Source organism: Mauremys mutica, chromosome 2, assembly GCF_020497125.1.
Source record: "Mauremys mutica isolate MM-2020 ecotype Southern chromosome 2, ASM2049712v1, whole genome shotgun sequence".
In the NCBI taxonomy this organism is placed as follows: Eukaryota; Metazoa; Chordata; order Testudines; family Geoemydidae; genus Mauremys; species Mauremys mutica.
Genome location: NC_059073.1, coordinates 213,775,543 through 213,801,158, shown reverse-complemented (window position 1 = coordinate 213,801,158; position 25,616 = coordinate 213,775,543). Strand labels below are relative to the sequence as shown.

The 25,616-nt window shown below is 41.4% G+C and overlaps 1 protein-coding gene across 2 annotated transcripts in view; it reads right to left on the bottom strand.

Annotated features, from left to right (window-relative positions):
- LIMD1 (LIM domain containing 1) overlaps window positions 1-25,616 on the bottom strand; it is a 56,116-nt gene that overhangs the window by 9,951 nt on the left and 20,549 nt on the right. For both annotated transcript variants that reach the window (XM_045002997.1, XM_045002998.1), the window contains exons 4-6: window positions 7,205-7,272; window positions 5,399-5,461; window positions 1,500-1,630 (exon numbers count right to left, since the gene is read on the bottom strand). In XM_045002997.1, the coding sequence (XP_044858932.1) occupies window positions 1,500-1,630; window positions 5,399-5,461; window positions 7,205-7,272 (262 nt within the window). The remainder of the gene's footprint in view (window positions 1-1,499; window positions 1,631-5,398; window positions 5,462-7,204; window positions 7,273-25,616) is intronic.

The following is a 25,616-nucleotide window of genomic DNA, read 5'->3' as shown; positions in this document are numbered from 1 at the left end:
TGAAACTCGAATGACTAACAGGAGAACACTAAGGGAGCACCTGCTGAGCAAGTGGGCACTGTTCCAACAGACGTCACAGATGGTAAGAACGAACTGAAGGGGGGTCGGGTCGGCAGGATCATATATCCAACGCCAGGAAGGTGCCACTCCAGGAGGCTCCACAGCCGACCCGATGGGAGCTGCTAAGGAAAAACTTTCCGAAGTCCGTGCACGCGGCACGCACTCACCTGATTGGAATTGACGTGAACAAGCACTCGAAGAAGAACAGAGCAGTTTCTATCACTAGGTCATACAAGCCATACACTGTAATAGTAGAGTGCCAGCTCTTCTATTGTTAAAGGTAGGAAATTGCTTTCTGTTTAAAAGCGATCCGGATGTTTAAAAATTTCATGGTCTGGCTCTAGGATTTACTTTTTCATCTACAAGTACTGTTTACTGCAGATTATTCAGCCATTCAGGGGTAGATTTCAGGTTGAAGAAGTTCTTGAAAGAACAGTGAACCCCACTTAAATAAGGGCTAGGAAGTAGGACTAGGATAGCATTGCATTATCTGTCTAAAAACAAAAAAGCGGCAACTGTTTAAAATGGCTACTCAGAGAGGTGGAAGTGGGGACAGGGAAAATTAGACGTAGGAATAATCCATGCACAGACATATTAAAAGACCTGGGGCCCAATTTTATTGCAGTGGGGCAGGATCAAGCTTGAATAGCATTTTGGGTGGGTTCAAATAATTTCAAGTGCAAGGGAGAGTGTGCATTACTTTATCGTAGTAGTTACATCTACAAGAAAGTAAAACTTTAGCACAAGTACAACATAAGACAATTCTATGAAGCACCCGAGAGCAGGATTATTGTATATTTCAATACCCCCCTTGATCATAAGAGGATTCAGGCACCAGAATGGAGTAAGTGAATGGCTCAAAGTGTATGTCAACTGGTAGGTCTAATATTACCTATGACAGTGGCCCTTTAATCTCCCTAGATAGTATATTACTAGTGATTTGCAAGTCGATTTTTTAAAAATGATACATCATTTGTTTAATTGACTAACCATATAAAAAGGTGGATACTAACCCCCACCTCCCAAAAAAACCCACCACCACACACACACACACACGTTCAGCACTAACATCCTAATCATATCTGGTTCTTACAAGCCAGAGTCAGCCCCTGGGGTAACGAAGTGCAGTTCCCATTGGCTTCAAAGGGATTTACCAGTACTTCAGGGCTGATTTAGTTCTTATTCCTTTACAAACATTAACTAACTGAACCATACATTTCCCCTGAGAGATAGGTGAATATTACATCAATTTTGCAGATGGTGTTAAGTGACTTACCCAAGGCCACAGAGGAAGTCAGTGGCAGAAGGAAAGGAAGAGGTCAGGAGTTCCTAGCACCCAGTCCCATGTTCATTCCACTAGTCCATACACCCACACTATTTTGAAGGTTGAATTAGTGGGGTTTCGACTAGGTTTACTTAGCTGTTTACTTTGTTCTTACTTGTGGTAATCTCTGACACAGTAGATTTTGTTCTCAGTGTCTACAGTGAATGGCACTCCATCCAGACATTCATTACAGATCACACAACGGAAGCAGCCTGGATGGTATGATTTCCCTAGAGCCTGCAGGATCTGCAATAAACCAGAGATAGAAAAGAGCTCAGGGACAGGCATTAAAAGATGAGAGTATAGCAGTAGGAGCATACTACTGACCACCTGGGCAGAATGGTGATGGTGACTGTGAAATGCTAAGGGACATTAGAGAGGCTACAAAAACAGAAAACCCAATCATAATGGGGAATTTCAACTATCCTCATAGTCACAAGGTACACATCACCTCAGGATGAGCTGCAGAAATAAAATTTCTAAACACCATTAATGACTGTTTCTTGGAGCAGCTAAACCTGGAACCCACAAGGGGAGAGGCAATTCCAGATTTTGTCTTAAGTGGTACACAGGATCTGATCCAAGAGGTGAATATAGCTGAACCGTTGAGTAACAGCGACCATAATGTAATTCAATTTAATATCTTTGTAGGGGGAAATACCAAAGAAACCCCCCACAGTAGTATTTAACTTCAAAAAGGGGAACTACAGAAAAATGAAGAAGCTAGTTAAACAGAAATTAAAAGAAATAGTCACAAGAGTGAAATGCCTGCATGTGGCATGGAAACTTTTAAAGAATACCATAAGAAAGGCTCAAATTAAATGTATAACCCAAATTAAAAAAAAATACAACCAATAAGAGGGTCAAAAAATGCCATCATGGATAAACAGAGTAAAAGAGGTGTTTACAGGGGAAAAAAATACTTTAAAAAATTGGAAATCATATCCTGCTGAGGAAAATAGAAAGGAACATAAACTCTGGCAAATCAAGTACAATTAGGTAGGCCAAAAAAGAATTTGAAGAGCAACTACCAAAAAACACAAAAACTAAACAGAATTTTTTTTTTTTTAAAGTACATCAGAAACAGGAAGCCTTCCAAACAATCAGTGGGGCCACTGGACGATTGAGATACTAAAGGAGCACTTAAGGAAGACAAGGCCATTGTGGAGAAGCTAAATGAATTCTTCACATCGGTCTTCACTGCAAAGGATGTGAGGAAGATATCCACATCAGAGTTATCTTTTTTAGCAGACAAAATCTGAAGTACTGCCCCACACTGATGCATAAATAGAAGAGATTTTGAACAAATTAATAAATTAAACAGCAATAAGTCACCAGGTGATATTCACCCAAGAGTTCTGAAGGAACTCAAATGTGAAACTGCAGAACTACAACTGTGGTATGTATCCTATTGCTTAAATCAGCCTTTGTACCAGATGACTGGAGAATAGCTAATGTAATGCCAATTTTTAAAAACGGGCTCCAGAGGCAATCCTGGCAATTACAGGCTGGTGAGCCTAACTTCCGTACCAGGCAATTTGGTTGAAACTATAATAAAAAACAGAACTGTCAAACATAGAGATGAACTCTACGTTGGGGAAGGGTTAACATGGCTTTTGTAAAGGGAAATCCTCACCAATCTATTAGAATTCTTTAAGGGTGTCAAACTTGTGGACAAGGGAAATAGTGTACTTGGAATTTTAGAACGCTTTTGACAAGATCCCTCACCAAAGGCTCTTAAGCCAACTAAGCAGTTATGTGGTAAGGGGAAGGTCCTTTCATGGATCAGTAACTGGTTAAAGAAAGGAAACAAAGGGTAGGAATAAATGGCTAAGTTTTTTAGTGGAGAAAAGTAAATAGAGTCCCCCCTCCAAAGAATCTGTACTGGGACCAGTTCAGTTCAACATATTCATGGAGATAGGGGTAAACCCCAAAGGTGGCAAAGATTGCAGATGATATAAAATTACTCAAGATAGTTAAGTCTAAAGCAGGGGTGGCTCCAGGCACCAGCATGCCGAGTGCGTGGCCTGGGGTGGCAAGCCACGGGGGGCGCTCTGCCGGTCGCCGCGAGGGCGGCAGGCAGGTTGCCTTTAGTGGCATGCCTGCAGAGGGTCCGCTGGTCCCGCGGCTTCGGCGGACCGCCTGCAGGCAAGCCGCCAAATCCGCAGAACCGGGGACCTCCCGCAGGCAAGCCACTGAAGGCAGCCTGCCTGCCATGCTTGGGGCAGCAAAATACCTAGAGCTGCCCCTGGTCTAAAGCAGGCTATGAAGAGTTACAAAGGGACCTCACAAAACTGGGTAACGGGGCAACAAAATGGCAGATGAAATTCAGTGTTGATAAATGCAAAGTAATGCACACTAGAAAACATAATCGCAATTATACATACAAAATGATGGGGTCTAAATTCTCTGTTACTACTCAAGAGAGATCTTGGAGTCATTGTGGATAGTTCTCTGAAAACATCTGCTCAATGTAGCCAAAATAGCTAATAAAATGTTAGGCACTATTATGAAAGGGATAGAAAATATAATGCCACTATATAAATCCATGGTGTGTCCACACCTGGAATAGCGAGTACAGTTCTGGTCGCCCCATCTCAAAAAGCCTATTTTGGAATTGGAAAAAGTACAGAGAAGGGCAACAAAAATGATTAGGGGTATGGAACCACTTCCATATGAAGAGAGATTAAAGAGACTGGGGCAGTTCATCTTAGAAAAGAGATGACTAAGAGGGGATAAAATAGAGGTCTATAAAATTACAACTGGTATGGAGAAAGTGAATAGGGAATGTTATTTACCCCTTCACATAACCCAAGAACCAGACGTCACCCAATGAAATTAATAGGCAGCAGGTTTAAAACAAACAAAAGGAAGTACTTCTTCACACAACACAGTCACCCTGTGGAACTCATTGCCAGGGGATGTTGTGAAAACCAAAAGTATAACTGAGTTAAAAAAACTTAGATAAGTTCATGGAGGATAGGTCCATCAACAGCGATTAGCCAAGTGGTCAGGGACGCAAACCTATGCCCTGGGTGTCCCTAAATATTTGACTGCCAGACACTGGAACTGGATGACATAGGATGGATCACTGGATAAATTGCCGTGTTCTGTTCACTCTCTCTGAAGAATCTGGCACTGACCATTGTCAGAAGACAGGATACTGAGCTGGATGGACCATTGGTCAGACTCAGTATAGCCAATCTTATGTGCTTATGAAAATAATATACATTACATCAGACAACGGTGCAGTGTCATCAGAAATACTATGTCCTGTTTTAATAATTTAATTATAAGAATGATTTAGCAGAGATAGAAATGGTCTGTAGAAGAGAGCTGGGATCTACATATAGCAAGAAATTCCAAAGACTAGAATTATTTAGCTGGAAAGAAGAGTTGGCAGGGGCTTGATTTAGAGATTCAAAGTTACAAAAGTCAAAGGGGAAAAATGACTGATTTTTCCTTTAAACTCTGTCTGCAACCTTAAGGATATGGGGACACTGCCTAATTAAAGGACAGGAAATACAGAGCCAACAAAAGAAAAAACCTCTTTCCGCTCTTCTGCAACAGGCTGACACAAATGTAGCAAAGAGAGGACCAGCATAGTAACAGATACTATAGTCCAGCCCTCAGCACGCCAATGCCCTACCTGAACCCCCGCTCAATGGGCTGCAGGGAGCCAGGCTCTCATGCAATGGGTGTGGACAGGAACATCAATAAACTGCCACGGGAATTCATAAAAAGTCAAAGTCAGTGTGTTTTTAAATGCCCTGTTCTTCAAAGCAAAGTTTGTTTTGACCGGACACTGAAAACATGTCTGTGCAACAAACATGAACGGATGCTAGTTTTGCTTCCTGGCAATGACAAGCCAAAGGATTAGGGTTCTTTCGCTGTCATAAGTCATCACACCAGCTAGACTAACAGATCAAATGAGGTGTTCCTATATATGAATTTCTTTTGCCCTGGAGACATCATTCAAAATGCTGTTTTCTTTCTGAGGCAAGCATCACTTACCATGTCCATTATCAAGTGACCACAAATGAAACACCTGTCAGCTGACTGCTGGAAACCTGAATACTGCAAGGAAAAAAAATTAGCTTAATATTTTACAAGGCTGGTTAACAGACACACTTTGAGTGATCTGCCTTACTCTGCTCAGCATTCCTTAATGAAGCAAAACTTCCTTTTCTTTAGTCTGAACAAATATTGGATAGGCCCTCATTAGAATATCTCAAAGTTATAGGGTCAGATTTTCAAAGTTAAGAGAGTCTGCAAGTTCCCATAACACTAGGGTGCTAATTTAAGTTTATATTGAATTTAACATATGTGGGCAAATACCAGATGTGCACATCAAATCAGGGATCTACTGGCAATGCATATGTGCTTATTTGACCATCATGTGTGCGCAAATATCGGGTGTTTATTATGCATGTACATCTCGGATTTGTATGTGTAAATTAGATGTACACAGATAGAACCTGGCCTAACTTGAAAATCTGGCCCACAATCTCACTAGGTTAATAAATGTAAACTTGGAAGGCCAAATTCTACCTTCAGTTATGCTGGTATAAATGTGTTGTGAATACCACTGAAGTCAGTGGACTGTCCCAGCTTAATGCTGGCATAATTCAGAATAGAATTTGGCCCAGAGGATTATTTTTGCCAAGAACTAAACATATGGGACCTGATTCTCAATTACACTAATGCCACTTTTACACCACTGCCGCCAAATGTAATGGACATCCAATTTAAGGCTGCCTTACACAGCGTGACTAGCAGAAAAAGGGTTTTAGTGTAAATGAGCATCAAGCCCACCAAGTATTTTTAATATATTTAATTAGACTGTACGTTTTGCAATGCCTGGATTATTAACATCTATTGTTTTTAAATTACATGAGAGAGAAATGGAAGGCTGACTCCTCTTCTCCCCAACAGCAATCGCTGGGGTTGATCCATAAGAGGGCACTTTGGAGAAGAGGGGGAAAGCAGAATGAACTCACTTGCTAACTAACATTTAACTAACAACCAATAACCAACAAACTAACTCTCAAAACAACACAAACAAAAAATACAAAATGAAACAAATCACCCTCCCAAAAGTCTTAGTTAAACACCCGTAAACTAATGTTTCATTAATTTATTTTTCATACTCTTTTTTTTCTTTACGTGCTGATTTTTCTTGTGTTTCCAAGAACTGGCTGTCTCTGCCTGGAGTCCAAGGTCATTTCTGTATTCTAAGGCTACTGCTGCATTTCTGTGCCACCCAGATGCACCTACATAGGGACCACCAACCACTCCATACACAACCAGAGGGGCTGCTTCTAGAGCAATGCTGTTCACTTAGTTCAGCCCAGGACCCAAAGTAAGGGTCTGGTCAATAGACTTTGTAGCGGGCCCTAAGTGTGCCACTTCCACAGCCGTGTGAAAGAGCCGCAGAAGTCTTAATGTTGTTTCAGGGTGGTGTTCTGCAGAGCACCTAAATCAGATACGTATTTAATAAATATTTTAAAGCACTGCTCGCCCTACTCTGTCCACAGTACATCAGGGTGGATCATCTCTCTCAGAAATGCCCAGTCAGAGAAAGTTGATAGGAAGAGAAAAATCTGTTCCCTCGCTCGTTTCCTCTCTCTCCATTTTTCATGCTCTCTTCCCCACCATATCTGAACACACAACCCAAACCCTTCCCGGTGAATGCTGCTTGTTGCCGTTCTTTTGCTGAAATGTCACTCGCTGGATTCTGTGAGTTGCTTGCGTTACAGTTTCTCTGAGTCACAGCATGCAAGCTGCAACGGGAGAGGCACAGGGCAGCAATGCACTCACCAGAAAGTCTTCTTCACAGAACACCTTTCCGTTAACAAAATAAAAGGCTTTTCCTCTCAGTTTTCGACCTAGGGAGAAACAAGAGGAGAGAGAGAAAAAAAAAAGTTAGTAAATGAATGAAAAAAATACTACCAAAAGCTGGTAAAAGAGATGCATTTGGGGCAATGTCTGCTGTCTTTTTGTTCTCTGTACAGCACCTGGCAAAAATGGGGCATTAGTTCTTGACTAGAGCTCCTAGGTGCTATGGTCATGATAATAATAATTATTATTATTATGATTACTATTATCATCCAACTGAGCTGAATGCTAGAAACCATTCCAGGCCCAGAATATCACTAACCATGTTTTCTTTTTAATGACAGTCCTGTGATCTTTGGACTCTAATCCCTGTGTTGCAACAAGGGTGGTTTCAACAATGAGAGCTTCACATTCCATGTGGCTGGATGGTTATCAAAGTCTCAACTCCCTTTTATCGAATAAAACTTACCTAAGAAACGACCTCAGCACAACATACTGTTTAATGCCACAAAATACCATCTCCTACACCCATCTCTGAAACTAAGTGAGACGGGGAGTTCTAGGATCCTGCTCGGAGCATCAGGGATAGTTTGCTGATTCACTCTGGAAGCCACCACTGGTGAGTGGTTAGGTAAATAAGGGTGTGTGCATAGGGGTTTACCTATACTAGATTTTACTTCTTTAAAATTTCCCACCAGTGCTGTTCCAACATAAAGTGTAATCTGTTTTATGGTGTGTACACCAGAGGGCGCTTTCAGACAGGCCAGAAAACACCATGTATGTACTAAGTTAGGAAATCAAATGCTTGTAAAGAGTTCAAGGTCCATGGCCCTATTGAGGTCCATGGAAATTTTGCCAATGACTTCAATCGGGCCAGGATTTCACCCTTTGTCTTTAGTGCTCCATCTGGAGGAGGGCAAAGAAGGGCAAAGAATATTGCAGCCGCATTTCTTGAAAAGTCAGCCACTGTTTGCACATGCAGCAGCCAATGTTATCAGGCGCATAGACAAGTAACAAGCGCATTTTAAGTGACTAGCTATGATACAAGAACCACCATATAATAGGGTTTTCTGTCACACTTAAGAACAACTGAGTTACGATAGAGTTTTTTTTGCCAGGTGGGATGGGAAAGCACAGCTTGATAGCTACGTTAGGAAATTATGTTCCAGTTTAGCTCTTAGCCTGGGCCCAAAAGACTGTTCAGCAAGGCCAAATAGTTTCAGACACCCTCTACAGGAAAACAGACATTGTGTTGCAAAATTCCACTGGGTAGTAGCCTGTCAAACGACAGTGTGTGTTTGTTTGTTTGTTTTGGGGGGGGGGGGGGGAGAGTGCATGCTTGCACGCAACACACATTTATGTGAGCAAACATGACTTTGAACTCTGGGTACAAGCAAAATTTAATGATGCAGCTCAATTTGACTCTCCAAATCAACTAGCATGGAGCATACAAACACATGCACTATAGCAGACTTCAAGGCCAGTGAAAGTTGCAATATATGTAGCATGGGACATTATGAAACAATGACACGTCAATCCACTGCTATGATTCCTTAAAAAGCAGTCTTTGTTGACTGGAGGACCAACCCACTAAAAACCCAAACCTTCTCCTAGTGTTAACGTTCTCCCTGCATACAGCAGTCACAGACAAACCCACTGCTGCCTTGCAGAGGTGCACTGGGGGTGAAACAGATGGTGGTGCAGGGAGCTCCCTTGCTCCTTAGCCTATGGTTGCAAGATGTGGTCATAATGCTGCAGATGGAGGTGCCAGCATTGCCACTGGAGCTACACGAGGGGGAGCTGTTTAAGAGGGGATTTGGTCTTGGTCCTCCACCAGGACCCACTCAGTTCTGAGAGGGCAGCACTGGTGGGAACACACACATCATCAGTTGTACAGATGCAGCAAGAGTTGCTGCTCAGTGTGCTCTCTCCAGCTCCTTGGCAGCATTTTGCGTAGGCAGACATGCCTCCTTCCAAGCCACTCCAGCACTCCACCTCCATCACAAGCAATACGGGTTCTAAGAGCAGTTCTCTGGTCCATCATTTTTAAAACACTCTCAGTAAATCATGAATCTTTCTAAGCAAACCTGTCCCGGAAAACAAAATACAGAACGGCAGCACAGGCTTGCAATCTTTCACCAGCCCAGTAAGACCCCAGAGAGAAGGATGGCATAATCAACTGTTGTGTCTACACACAGGCTGGTACCCAAATAATTAAATGGGCTTTAATCTACACCATGTGCTATGCTGGTGCAAGTCTGTGTGTGGACACCCTTATTTCAGGACAAAAATGCCCAGTTTCTATTGTGCTTAAGTCGATATTTTACTGAGTTAAGCAAAATCAAAATAGAACACTGATTCCACAGTAAGAATGCCTATACTCTGACTTATATCGAAATAAGACAAGGTGTAGATTACAACCAATTCAGTCATTTGGGTGCCAGTTTGTGTGGAGATATGTCCTACACAGGCACTGATTTTGATGGTGGGTTTGGTCAGTGGGGAGATGAGGAACAGAACAGAGCTGTAATGAGACAATACTTCAGCTACTGTTGATTATTTAGAATGTGATTGCCAAGTAGCTTCATGAGCAATTTAACAAGAGGCCAAAACAAGCAGTCCTTACTCAGAAAAATTGCCCACTGATTTCAACAGCAGTTTTGCCAGAGTACAGGTGTCAGGGTTTGGACTTACACGGCTAATTAAAAAACAAGAGTTGAAACATTCAATTTAAAAAAATAAGTTACAAGCTAGCACACAGTAGCATAGCAAAACGTGCAGATGTCCAAATGACCGTCCTGCTATATCGGATGTATCTCTATAAAGACAGCTTAGGGAGGAGGAGGGGAAAAGGCAGTAAAGCTGTGCCTGGTTTTGGATGAAGGCCCTGACCCGTGTGCTAGCGATACCCATTGCAACAGAGGGACACAGGTTGAATTGCTGCCACAGTCATTCTTTGACAATGACAAAACGCATTTTACAGGCATCGTCCGCTGTGTGTATTTTTAACCCCCTGACACTTGCAGTCAAGATTTATTACAGCAATCCCCAGTGGGGTGGTCACAGTTAATGTTCTGTGTCAATGTTTTCTTTATAAGCTCATTTAGCAGCATGATAAGCCCCTTTGGAAGGTATTTATAATTTGGTTGTCAAAATTTGACGTGGATAGATGCACAAGAGGTGCTACTCCCATGAACGCTTTACAGGAAAATAAAAATCAATGGGGTTTTTTTTTTTGCTTTTGGGGAAGGGACAGGGTGATTATTTTATTTTTAGCTCCTCTCTCGCCTCACACCAACCTTCTTTTTCTCTAAACATCTGGCAGAATTTGAATGTGAAGTTTTTCAAAAGTGACTACATAAATTGCACACATAAAAACGTCCGTGCAGGAATTGCAAGCACAGAACCCCCACGTGTACACACAAATCAGGGAACTGCATATGCGAACAAGGCAGACTATTTACTGACTTCTACCACTCTCGTCATCGAAGGAACTAAGCACCTTACAAACATGAAAGGATGTATCCTCACAACATCCTTGTGAGGTAGGGAAGTATCCCCATTTAACATATACACAGACTGACTTCCCCAGCATCTCACAGGAAATCTATGGTGGAGATAAGAATTGAAATCTCCCTGGTCCCAGGCCGGTGCCTTAAACTACAAGGCTACCCATCCTCCCTGCTGCTTGTTCTGTGTATACAAGTGTAAGACTTTGTGCAATAGATGCATGTGCATTTTTTCCAGGCACGAATAGAAACCATAGATATACTAGAAGCACACAACAGGTCTAACAGACAGAACTCATATGCCCACATTTAAAAATTTGACTCTTACTTCTTAGAAGTAGGACCGTCAAGCAATTGACAGTGCTGTTAAACTATAGAATACCACTAATTTAAATATTTATGGATATTTTCTACATTTTCAAATATATTAATTTCAATTACAAACACAGAATATAAAGTGTACAGTGCTCACTTTATATTTATTTTGAATTATAAATATTTGCACTGTAAAAAACAAAAGAAATAGTATTTTTCAGTTCACATCATACAAGTACTGTAGTGCAATCTCTTTATCATAAAAGATAAACTTACAAATGTAGAATTATGTACAAAAAATAACTGCATTCAAAAATAAAACAACGTAAAACTTTAGAGCCTACAATTCCACTCAATCCTGCTTCAGCCAATCGCTCAGACAAACAAGTCTGTTTACATTTGCAGGAGATAATGCTGCCCACTTCTTGTTTACAATGTCACCTGAAAGTGAGAACAGGCGTTCACATGGCACTGTTGTAGCCAGCGTCGCAAGATATTTACGTGTCAGATGCGCTAAAGATTCATATGTCCCTTTATGCTTCAACCACCATTCCAGAGGACATGCATCCATGCTGATGATGGGTTCTGCTCGATAACGATTCAAAGCAGAGTGGACAGACGCATGTTCATTTTTATTATCTGAATCAGATGCCACTAGCAGAAGGTTGATTTTCTTTTTTGGTGGTTCGGGTTCTGTAGTTTCCGCATCGGAGTGTTGGTCTTTTAAGACTTCTCCACAACCCATCCCTCTCAGATTTTGGACGGCACTTCAGATTCTTAAACCTTTGGTCCAGCGCTGTAGCTATCTTTAGAAATCTCACATTGGCACCTTCTTTGCATTTTGTCAAATCTACTGTGAAAGTGTTCTTAAAATGAACATGTGCTGGATCATCATCCGAGAAAACTATAACATGAAATATATGGCAGAATGAGGGTAAAACAGAGCAGGAGACTACAATTCTCCCCCAAGGAGTTCAGTCACAAATATAATTAATGCATTTTTTTCAAATGAGCAACATCAGCATGGAAGCATGTCCTCTGGAATGGTGACCGAAGCATGAAGGGGCATACGAATGTTCAGCATATGTGGCACGTAAATACCTTGCAACACCAGCTACAAAAGTGCCATGCAAACGCCTGTTCTCACTTTCAGGTGACACTGTAAATATGCATCAGGCAGCAATATCTCCCGTAAACGTAAACATCCTTGTTTGTTTTAGCGATTGGCTGAACAAGAAGTAGGACTGAGTGGACTTGTAAGCTCTAAAGTTTTACACTGTTTTGTTTTTGAGTGCAGTTACGTAACAAAATAAAAATCTACATTTGTAAGTTACATCTTCACCATAAAAGAGATTTCACTACAGTACTTGTATTAGGTGAACTGAAAATACTATTTATTTTATTTTTTCAGTGCAAATATTTGTAATAAAAAATAAAGTGAGCACTGTACACTTTGTATTCTGTGTTGTAATTGAAATCAATATATTTGAAAAATGTAGAAAAACATCCAAAACTCTGAATACATTTCAATTTGTATTCTATTGTTTAATGTGCGATTAACTGAGATTAATTTTTTTAACCGCAATTAACTCACATGATTAACTCAAAAAAATTAACTGCGATTAATCGACAGCCTTACTTAGAAGGCTTTAATTTTATTTTACTGGGTCAACGTACTGTGGTCCATAAGTAGCAAGAATAGCATGCAAACCTCAAATAAAGCAAAGCTTTTCAAAAAGTTATACTCTTGGGTCCTCCTCGTGCACCTCAGCACAAGGGTCTTGTGGAGCACAAGCCCCATTGAAGTCATGGCAGCAAGTGGTAGGATCGGGGCCTTATACAGTAGAATCTCAGAGTTACAAACAGCAGAGTTACGAACTGAGCACTCAACCACACACCTCGTTTGGAATCAGAAGTTCACAATCAGGCAGCAGCAGACACACATCCCCCCTCCGCCCCCCCCAAAAAAAAGAAAAAAAGAAAAGAAAAAGCAGCAAATACAGCACAATACTGTGTTAAATGTAAACTACTAAAAATATAAAGGGAAAGGTTAAAAAAAAGATTTGTCAAAGTAAGGAAACTGTTTCTGTGCTTGTTTCATTTAAATTAAGATGGTTAAAAGCAGCATTTTTCTTCTGCATAGTAAAGTTTCAAAACTGTATTAAGTTAATGTTCAGTTGTAAATTTTTGAAAGTACAACCATAACCTTGTATTCAGAGTTACGAACAACCTCCATTCCTGAGCTGTTCGTAACTCTGAGGTTCTGCTGCATACTATTATCAATGGTTCTCAGCTTCTCCAGACTACTGTACCCCTTTCCGGCGGCAGATTTGTCTTGTGTACCCCAAGTTTCACCTCACTTAAAAACTACTTGCTTATAAAAATCAGACAAAATACAAAAGTGTCACAGCACATTATTACTGAAAAATTGCTTACTTTCTCCTTTTTACCACATAATTATAAAATAAATCACAACCTCCCCTCCCCAGGTTAAGAAATACTGATATAGTATATAGAGCAGTATAAACAAAATGTCATACAGACAATGACTGAGTTTGTACGCACTTCTCTAGTGCTTTTCATGTAGCCTGTTGTAAAACTAGGCAAATATCTAGATGAGTTAATGTACCCCCAATTGAGAACCACTGTACTACAACTTAAAACTGACATCAGTTCAAGAGGTCAGAAAGCTGGATGTAATTTTTCATTCCAACTTTTTTCTTTTAAAAATCCATGTCTCAAATACTGTTGAGATTCCATTGGTATGATTGCTGAAATGATGCCCTTGCTTGCCCATTAGAATGTTTAACTCATGGGTTGTCACTCTGAAAACTAAATACTATAATGAGCTTTGGCTTGAATTGCTGGCTCCTGGCAATATTTTACCATCACTTCACTCGCTTATTGACAAAAAGGTAGTAGACAATTAAACTATTTCCACCCCTCTACCATCCCATCTCTGGCAGTTATTACAGGATTTCTCAGTCCTACCCATAAGAGCTTTGATCCTCATATCTCTATGTATTCATCTGTCCTATCTAGGATATCTAATCCATTTAGCTATGGGCCTATCAGATGACTGTCACCATGGTATTTAAGCACTGCGTCAGTACTACTTATAACTGTGTCAGTAGTATCTTTATGCTCCAACAAGCACTCTTTGTTCTGCAATTGGTAGTAATCATACAGTCAGGCTGAACTTCCAGGATGCTAATGCTCTTTGGCCACTATAATCTCACATTATGGATCTTGCACTTTAAAGTTTATATCTTTATAAAACTCTGAATCTCCTACTGCTCCCACAGAGGCCAACTGGAGATTTGCCCTAGACCTCCGTAGAAGCTGGATTGAACCCTGAGAGTTTAATTTTGTCCAAAGGCTTTTAAAATTGGTTTCTCATTCATTAGCATCAGTGGTTATGCTGGTTTAAAAGGAAACCAGAATTACAAGTCCCTGTTCAAAGGTAAAAAGTTATTGTGCACCACAAAAGTTTTCATCTCAATGTGTATAATTAGAAGTCAATCCATCTTAACATAGCTCTATAGTTATAAAAACCAACCTTATGCTGTAATTACAGTTGGCAGATTTTTTTTTTTTAAAGCAAAAGATTTAAGTTCATAGAGGCTATAACCTCCTAATTATCCATGTGGCTGGCAGTCTGGAAAACGCCAGCATTCTAAGAATTAAAGAGCCAAGAGCAACGGATGCTCCTTGCTGAGCCTGGGAGCCATGGAGTAAAGCTGCAGTTCCATATTTCCTTTTTGTTTCCCTCAGTAAAACTCAGATTGTCTGCCTCATTCTGCTCCCTTCATGCCACTCAGGCAGCACAAAGGGAGCACAGACTGGCTGCAAACCTCTAGCCGGAATTCCCCCCGGTCCTACACCGCACTCCCTGCAGCCCCTTGCGCAGGGGATGTTTCAGAGGCAGGGAAGCACAATGAGCGCCAGCAATCCCCTGCTGACAAATGATACCTTGGGGACCATCACCAGATGCCACATGCTTAGGGTGACCAGATAGCAAGTGTGAAAAATCAGGACAGTGGGTGGGGGGTAATAGGAGCCCATATAGGACTATCCCTATAAAATTGGGACATCTGGTCCCCCTACACATGCTACCCACTTTTATGATGCTCTAACCCAGGGGTCAGGAACCTTTCAGAAGTGCTGTGCCGAGTCTTCATTTATTCACTCTGATTTAAGGTTGTACGTGCCAGTAATACATTTTAACACTTTTAGAAGGTCTCTTTAGTAAGTCTATAATATATAACTAAACTATTGTTGTATGTAAAGTAAATTAGGTTTTTAAAATGTTTAAGAAACTTCATTTAAATTAAATTAAAATGTGGAGCTCCGGTGGCCAGGACCCAGGCAGTGTGAGTACCACTGAAAATCAGCACGCGTGCCATAGGTTGCCTACCCCTGCTCTAACCTGTGCCTCAGGCCAGGCAGAGAATCAGGGAGGAAAGCTCCTTTTTAAGGAAAAGAAGGAATGAGAGCAGCAGACAACGGGCTTCAAAAAAGCAGACTTCAACAAACTCAGAGACCTGGTAGGTAAGGTCCTACATGAAGAAAATCTAAGGTAAAAAGAAGTTCTGGAGAGCTGGCAGTTTCTCAAGGAGACAGTATTAAGGCACAGCTGCAAACTACCCTGATACAAAGGAAAGGCAGGAAGAATAGTAAGAGGATATGGATCCATCAGGAGCTCTTTAATAACCTGAAAATAAAAAAGAAATGCTACAAAAACTTGAAACACATACAAATCACTATAGAGGAGTACAAAAGAATAGCATAAGCATATTGAAACAAAATCAGAAAGGCTAAGGATCAAAATGAGTTACACCCAGCCCGGGACATAAAAGGCAATAAGAAGCAGTTCTTTAAATACACTAGGAGCAAGAGAAACAGGAAGGAAGTGCAGGTTCTCTATTAAGTGGGAAAGGAGAGCTGATGACACCAAGAAAGCTGAGGTGTTCTATTTTGCTTCAGTCTTAACTAAAAAGGTTAATGGTTACCAGATACTAGAACACAATTAATATTAAACAACAAAGGGGAAGGCATGCAAGCCAAAATAGGGAAAGAATAGTTTAAACAATATTTAGATAAGTTAGATGTATTCAAGTCACCAGGGCCTGATGAAATTCATTCTAGGGTACTTAAGGAACAAGCTGAAGCAATCTTGGAACCTTTATAAATTATTTTTGAGAACTCATGGAGGACGGATGAAATCCCAGAAGACTGGAGAAGGGCAAACACACTATATTTAAAAAGGGGAACAAGGAGGACCCTGGGAATTATAGATCAGTTTGCCAAACTTCAGTATCTGGAAAGATACTAGAACAAATTATTAAACAATCAATTTGTAAGCACCTGGAAGATAATACGGTTATGAGGAATAGCCAGCATGGAATTGTCAAGAACAAATCATGCCAAACCAACCTAATTCCCTTCCTTAGCAGGGTTGTGGGCCAAATAGATGGGTGGGAAGCAGCAGACATGATGTATCTTGATTTTAATAAGGCTTTTGATGCAGTCCCACATGACATTCTCATAGGGAAATGGTCTAGAAGATGAAATTACTATATGGTGGGTGTACAACCTGTTGAAAGACTGTACTCAAAGTGTAGTCATCAATGGTTCGCTATCAAACTGAGAGGGTGTATCTAGGGGGTCCTGTGGGTGGGGGGGTCAGTTCTATTCCATATTTTTCTTAATGACTGGATAATGGAATGGAGTGTATTGTTATAAAATATGCAGATGACGCTAAGCTGGGAGGAGTTTCAAGCACTTTGGAGGACAGGATTAGTATTCAAAACGAACTTGACAAATTGGAGAAATCAGTCTGAAATCAACAAGATGAAATTAAAGACAAGCACAAAGTACTTCACTTAGGAAGGAAAAATGAAATAGACAACTACAAAACGGGGAATAACTGGCTAGATCAGCGTTTCTCAAATGTGTCCACCAGAGGCTTTTCTTGCAGCAACAGCCTCCTGGGCGGTGACTGGGGGTGGGGGCAATTCAGCAGCTCCTCCCCTTGGGCTGCAAGGAAGGGTTGGGCCCTGCCTCCCTCTGGAGCCACAAGCACCAGAGGAACAAATAGCTGGTGTGAGCTCCCCACCTTCCCGGGGGCAGTGAGGCTCAGGCTTCTGACTTCAGGCCTGGGGCTCTGACCATGGGGCTTTGGGCTCTGGGTTTTGACTGCACAGTGCCGGGATCCGTTTCCCTGGACTCAGCACCCCTGGCCCCTGCTGCTGCCCCCATCCCCTCACCCATCCGCCCCATCACCCCTGGCCCCCGCTGTCTCCCTACCCACCTCCCCATCCAGGGCTTAATTTGCCCCCGGGCTTGCCAGGGCTGAGTAAGTCTGCTGTGAAAAGTGGTATGTGTATGTTTGTAAATATCACACATCACTGCCTGAGAGTTAGCTAACAAGTCTGCTGCTGTGAAAACATACAAATATCACTTTTCACAGGAGCAGACTTAGCTAGCAAGGCAAAAGAAACAACAAAAAAGATAAGAACATACAAAACACCTTATTTGTGTTTCTATTCTGTTTAGGTCCAGTAAAGAAGAGTGACAACTGTACATTATTTGTATTATTGAGTCTGCAAATAAGAACCCTACATAAATAAATTACAATGATTTGGACGTGCATATTTATTTGTTTTTCCTAAATTTATTAAGTATTTTAGGAAAAACTATCATAGTGGCCACCAGCAAGAGTTAGTGGCCGCACTCTGAGGCCACCAAAAAATTTGTGGTGAGAACCCCTGGGCTAGATGGTGGTACTGCTGAAAAGGATATGGGGGTTATAGATTCAATTTGTGATCCACTGAGTCAACATGTGATGCAGTTGCAAAAAAAAAAAAAAAAAAAAAAAAAAGCTAATATTCTGGAATGTATTAAACAGGAGTGTCATATGTAAGACACAGGAGGTGTCTCACTCGATTCAGCACTGGTGAGACCCCACCTGGACTTCTGTGTCCAATTCTGGGAGCCACAATTTAGGAAGGATGTGGACAAACTGGAGAGAGTCCAAAGGAGTACAACAAGAATGATAAAAGGTTTAGAAAACCTGGCCTATGAGGAAAGGTTAACAAAATAGGCATGTTTACTGTTGAGAAAAGATGACTCGGGCGGGTGGCGGCGGGGGGACAACCAGGTAACAGTCTTCAAATATGTTAAGGGTGGCTATAAAGAGGACTGCGATCAGTTGTTCTCCATGGCCACTGAAGGTAGGGCAAGAAGTAATGGACAATTTGTAGCGAGAGATTTACGTTAGATATTAGGAAAAACTCTCTAACTGTAAAGGGAGTTAAGCTCTGGAATAGGTTTCCAAGGGAGGTTGTGGAATCCCCATCACTGGAGGTTTTTAAGAACAGATGAACGAACCTGTCAGGGATGGTCTAGGTTTACTTGGTCCTGCCTCAGCACATGGGGCTGGATTTGGTGACTTCTTACGGTCCCTTCTAGCGCTACATTTCTATGATAGCTGGCTCCCTCATGGCCCCCAGCCTCTGCTGTGCTCATTGGAGGCTGGATGCAGCAACGAAACTGACCCAGAATACTCAGCTACTATTTCAAATCAGTTCTTAACTAGGGTTACATGATAGGTTCCTCTAGAAACCTGAATCTACCCCAAGTCAGGGTGAGTTCAGGGTTCTTTTACCTGGCAGGCATCTCAGCCCAAGTTACAGAGTTTGATGCAGGTTTGCTTGAGCTGATAAGGCAGTTTCTTCTCAGAAATGCCTATCCTTATGCCCCAAGACACTTTAAAGACATACATACCAATAATACTTAACTTGTACATTGCTCCATCTCCTCTCGCATTTAATCACTTGGTTACAAAAAGTGCACTGTAAAAATTGCAAAACTGTGTCTGTCTACTCAGAAAACATTTGGGTCAGCAAAAAATAAAGTGGGAGAAAGGGGTCTGATGCCGCCGAGCACAAACATGCACTCCAGCCGGAGCATAGGGGAACTGAAAAGCAGGAACTGTTTAATTACAACCACAGATGTGAGACGCAAATGCAGGAAACCACAACCAGCCACGCCACCATAAATAAAGCCTCTTCTCTGCATATGGCAGATCTCTGCAATAAGCTCCCCAGCTCTACTTTATTTATTTTTAACAGACCCATACACCATATACCCCAATAGCACCGAAGTTTATAGATAAGGCAACTCACACTGGGAACAGAGTGTTACCAACTTCAGAATCCCTACTGAGGCACCTTTTTGTACACAACACTCAGTCTCTCTCTCTCTCTCTCTCTCTCTTTGTTCCCTCCACTGGAGAGATGTTCTGTTCTCCCAACACACCAAAGACACAATGGAACCATGTCTGTGATTCGATACTTAAGGCTGTTTACACAGTTTCCATTATCTGCCTGTGCTCTAACTTTCTTTGGGTGGGAGAGGAGGGGAGGAGCGCCTTTTTCCCTTAACATTCTCATATGTGATATCTAGACAGAAAAGAATTGCTTTGAAAACATAAAACGGCCATACTGGGTCAGATCAAAGGTCCTTCTAGACCAGTATCCTGTCTTCTGACAGTGGCCAATGCCAGGTGCCCCAGAGGGAATGAACAGAACAGGTAATCACCAAGTGATCCATCACCCGCCGCCCATTTTCTGGCAAACAGAGGCTAGGGACACCCTGCCCATCCTGGCTAATAGCCATTAATGGACCTATCTTCCATGAATTGATCTAGTTCTTTTTTGAACCCTGTTATAGTCTTGGCCTTCACAACATCCTCTGACAAAGAGTTCCACAGGTTAACCTCAAACTTTCCCACACAGGTCATTTGGGCGAGGAGTTTTTGAGATAGCAAGCTTCAAAGAAACAATTCTTTTTCACTTTTGGGGGAAAATCTTATCTTTCACAACAAAAAAACCCACCACTCACTAGTATTGTTCCAATGGCAAGTACTAAAAAGTTATAGTTTCATGCATTTACCCTTAGTGGAAGTACAATAGGCTATTTTTACTAAGGTTGAGTGGAAACACTGTTATTAGAGATCAATTTTTTGAAGTTCCTGAGGGTGTGTGAAGGTCTCAGTGAATACTGAAACTGTAGCTAGAAAATTTATAAATATTCTCAAACTTTTAAAGGAAATTCCTACTCCACGAACCTTATAACAAAGATAAACTTGTAGACATATCTTCTTTAAACAAGCACACATTAGAAGAATATAATTATTTAAAATTAAAATTAAACATCAGAAAACCTGGAGGTATATTCAATTAAAGGTTCCAATCTCAGCTTTCATCTTCCCCTAACCATATCTCATATTTAAACTTCAACTGCAGACCACTACCCCTCCCTTCATACACACACCAGCCACAGAATACACACACATGCTTCGGAAAACTCCACACACTGGCCTGTAAGCATTAAACCCAACCATTACTTATGGGCTTAAGCCCAGCCTTCTCACGTCCTGGGAGAATGGGCGTATTACTCAATGTAAAAGCTACGTCAAGCCAAGGCCTTGTATATCACTCACCTTAGCAATAATGCCCTGAAGTCCTTCTGTACCTGCAACTGGCCAAATGGATGGGAGCAGATTATATCATCATGCAACAAAAGCTGTACTTCTATGATTCATACACTATGTTTCCTGTGGCACATGGTGGGGATCCCTTGCCAGGAAGCGGAGAGAGTAAGGAGCAGTTTAAGTTGGGGCTGGAATATCCACTGATTTTCCCCCCCCCAGACTATTTCTGATATTTGAATTCCTATGCTCTGCTGAGGTTCTTTCTGCTTTTTGTTACATTATGTACTATATAGTTTTTGCTTTGGTAATTTTATTAAAAAGATGCCCCTTGATGGAGATGTTCATTGATGCTTAAAACATCCCCCTCTGGAGACAGGTACATTTGTCACAATTGGAAGTTAATTTGGTGGTTCTATATGGTCAAATTCAGCCCTGCTATACGCCACGCACCCAAAGCTGAATTTGGCTCTAGTAGGCTAGTTGCCTTTGGTTCGCATTTTTTAAAAACCCCACACATGTACATTTGGTATCACTGGCAGTATGCTCAAAGGAGGCCCAACACTGGATGGACAGGGATGTCAGTCAAGGATCAAGTGCACTGGCAGACCAAGGAAGCTTACAAATATAATTATTGTTTAGCTGTAATATAGTATTACCTAGAGGTCTCAAGCAAGACCAACGCCCCTTTGCAATTGGTGCTGTACATGCGGTAGTAAGATAGCTTGAAATTAGATAGCCAGGCCAGTGATTCTAACCTAGTGCTAGTAACCTGTCGCCCTTTCACAAACATTATGTTCATCCCAGGTTTTAAAAAGATAAACAGAGTCAAATTCTGCCATTTGATAAAGACATACTAGTCTTGTTCAGTTCCAATAGAAGATCTGATCTTTGACCCTCATTTTGGATTTTTCTGCTTTGCTCTACTATTTGATCATCTCTCCACCCCACCACCAGTTTTCAGTTGACTTCCTTCCTCTCCTACAATTTCCATTACTCATTTCTTGCGCATGCTTTTTACTTTTTTTGTCTTCTTATTTCCTCTGAGGACCTCAGAACTCATACAGCTCGAATCTGAGAGCAGTATGTTCTAAAATGTGTCAGCAATGGTAATGTGGGACCAGGGCTAGAAGGGTCTGTGGACTCATAAACCTATAACCATCAAATTTATGGCACATCAGGGTTTAAAAAGCACTAAACTTACGCAACAGGTTAGAGGAACACACACACACACACACACACTCATAGTGAAATATTTTTAAAGTCCCTACTTATTACCTGGAAATACCTTTTTTTTTTTTTGTCTTGAGTATACACAGCACAAACTATATGTGCATAGATATTTTTCATACAATGGGAGTAACTATTGCACAGCAGCTGCATAGCAGGCTGAATCGTTAATGTTTAACAAACTGATGACTGAGAATGTTTGGTCTATAGACTAAAAACAACAAGCAAGCAGACACCATGAGCATGCAGGAAATGGCTGTATTTTTGACATACCTCCACAGGTTTAATGTAATGCAGATATGTATACTGAACAAAAAACTGCCTGCCTAAAGGTTTATGGGCTTTATCCACTAAGAACTATTTTGTTTGCACACATGTTCTTGTATCAATGAACTAAATGTGCTAGTTTGTGCCAAAGTAATCAATCATTCTAAATCTGTTGGTTTTACCTCAAAGCCAAATTTTCTCTATACTAGTCCACTGTCTCAGATAAAGTTGCTGATTTTTTTTCTGCCAACTGACCCTTGTAATGTGTACATAGCCCCATCCAACTGATTTCCCACATCATTTCTCACTGACCACAATGCCAGTATATCAGGAAATAGGACTTAGTAAAATCAGCACGGTGAAATATCTTAGGTCTATTCTTTTCTTGGTAAAGCTCTCTGAGTCTTTCATGTCTGGGAAACCAAAAAGCATTTGGACAGAAATCCAGCCATGAGCAAAATTAGAGATCATTGCTAAAATGAAACTAATGAGACAACAAATATAACTATCTGGAATTTTGGCTGACAAATGAGCTTTATCTTAATAAGCAATTCTATTTATTTAATTTATTTTAGTGCAGAGATTCAGCATTCCATCCCAGCAGAATTTTAGGACTGAGACCATGGACAATCTTGACTTCTCGATGACAGTTTTTACTGGATGTTGTCCAAGATGAACTCCACTTGACCTTACAGACAGTCTAACGTCTTTCTGTTCAGAGAGAAGTCAGATTCTCAACATACGCTGGTCAAACACACGGTTTGCAGCTAGACAGACAATATGGTCCCGCCAAACATTTATTTTACTGGCATTTGAAAGTTTCCTACAATCTACTGCAGTGGAATGATGGTATGGTGCAGAGAGAGTGTGCGGGAAGGCATACATTATCCCTGTCTTGATGACAGAGCTATACTTCTTTAATCTGAATTGTGGTCAACAGAGTGAATAATGGACAGAAATAGTTTAATCTGCACCATTACAGGCCAGGGACCAGAACAGAAAGGGGAAAAAAGCCCTTATAGGTACATTTTACCAACAACAACTGCAAGGCAAGACAGGACAAAGCAAACCATCTGAAAGATCAATTAAGAGAGTGCAATCCACAGAGGCCTGCTTCAGAAACAGAATTCAGGAAAACTTGTGCAAACCCCCAGAATCCCAGGCACACCAACAAAACATACAGCTAAAGACAACACCTCATCACTCCAATATGTAAGCATGCTAAGAAAGTTATTGATGAAGTAGCTCTGTGTGCCTACATTTTGGCGCCAAAGACATCTCCTTTAAGGGTATCTCTACAAAGCAGCACAGGCAGATAGCTCAGCTTGACCTAGCACACTAAAAATAGCAGTGTGGCTGCAGTGGCACAGGTGGTGGCTCCCCCTTGCTACCAGATTACGTACCCAGGGGGTCAGGTGGGATTGAATTTGGGCAGGTAGATATCTTTAGCATGCTAGCTCAAACAGAGCTAGTGCTCCTATGTCTACTTGAGCACTGAGCTGGAAATTACACTTCTAAACTGCTTTGTAGACGTTTTCTAAATGTGAATTTCTTCCAGTGTAAGTTTGCTTGGCAGCTTTGATGTTTGTAGGATGTGTGTGTGTGTGTGTGTGAACAAGCCTTCTCTGAGGGCCTGCTTCCAAGAGTTCCCCTTAAATACCATTACTACCCAACCCTGCAAACACTAGAGCATATATATAATTATATTCATGCGAGTTGTCCAAGCAAATGCTATTTAAGTGAGCACAGCATACAGCACAGTAAGTGCTATTCTGTATAAAATGAGCCAAATTGTACTCTCACTTACATTTGTATAAATCCAGGATAACTCCACTGAAGTCATTGGTCAAACTCCAGATTTATACAAGTGAAACTGGGGACGCAATCTGGGTCAGTGGGGTCTGATCCTGCTCCCCCAAGAGTCCATAGGGGTTTTGCCATAGACTTCAATGGGAGCAGGAACAGGCCAATCTTGTGCTTCTAGAATGGCTAAGAACACATGATTAATGTTTATATTTGGTGATGCAAAGGCCCTTTCAAATCTCTTCAACTTTTTATTGATTCTAAAATAATTCTGAGTAATGCACACAAAAATACTAACAAACAAACACCAAAACAAACATGATAAAATAGAGCTAATACTTCTGAATTAAAATGAGTGTTAAGACAGGAAAGAGAATGGAACTACCTTAGCAACAACATGTAATGTTTCAAGTGTGTTTCCTTTCCTCCGTTACAACAAATCAGCCAGGGAAGCAGTTACTTTGACCTACAAAGCATGTCCAGTTTTGTTTGTTTGCTGATGACTAGCATGAAAGGAAAGAATCAAACACCTCCCAAAGGTATAATAAAGACTTTTTGAGAGAGAGAGAGAGACACACACACACACACACAACTACGGCAAGCAACCAAGCAGTAGGAATTTACTGAAAGTCCATCCAGTGTAGGCAGCTGAAAGAAAATGAATCAGATTCACCCCTGGCACCCATGAGGCTGGATGGATGGGCAGCATCTTTTCACCCAGAGGGAAGGCAGACAGTGGAACCCATGGCACCCCAGCCTCAGGGTTTACACTGGGTGGGGGAAGAAGGGAGGTGGGGGTCTATATTCCAGGTCTCCTACCAGCAGAGGTTCCCTTATTGTTGTGCTGATTCAGCACATCTTCCATCTGGCTCAGCCCTTCCTGGTTCCATTTGCTTTGTGGGGTACAATGGCTAGCTCTCTCCAGCAGAGCAAGTGTCACAGGCAGCTTGTGTCATTATGTCTATCACCAATGGGCATGGCCTTCCATTTGGCTTCCAACAGTTTGTGCTAGCAGAACCAAGGGGTGAATCTGGCTGAATAACAGAGACACAGCCTTCTCACTCTGTGGGCCTATCACTAAATCCCACTAATGGTAGCTACACCTCCACGCACATGGACAGCAGAACAGTTCCCTACCCAAGGCCAACGCTGCCTATCTACTAGTGCAGAATTATACGCGTAGAATAGGCCAAATTCTGCTCCCAACCAATGGAGATGCACTGGTCTAACTGAGGAAAGGATTAGGCTCACCATGTGTAAATCATACATCACAGGCAACTACAGGCCTATGTCAGCTGATTGTATCTAATTATAACATCTGGCATAAAGCAATCCGGCTAAGACAGGAATGCCAGTCTATTACATTTCCTAGTATAAGCAAATGGATTTCTGGAGGTCTGTTATGCTCCCCATTTCTGACATTAGTCAGAACATGTTTCCTGTAGTGTATTAAGTTCTAGTAAGAAAAATAAAAGTTTCTATCCTCTTGCTGAAGCAAGTGAACAGCTACTGGCTGCACAACATGTGAAAATGTGGAATTATGGGTGTGATGCCCCTGTTGTCCCCACATGCTGAAATATATTTTAGGGAGGGCTCCCATTGGTAGCTTTCCATATGAAATCCTTTGCACTGATTCCTGTCCAGGGTGAGTCTTTGGCTACAGCATAGGCAGGGAGAAGCAGTCTATCCCTTGCTGGATTCCAGGTATAGATAAATCCACCTACATGGTCTATTCTGAAATGCAAATAATTTTATCTTGCATTGAAATGTGTTA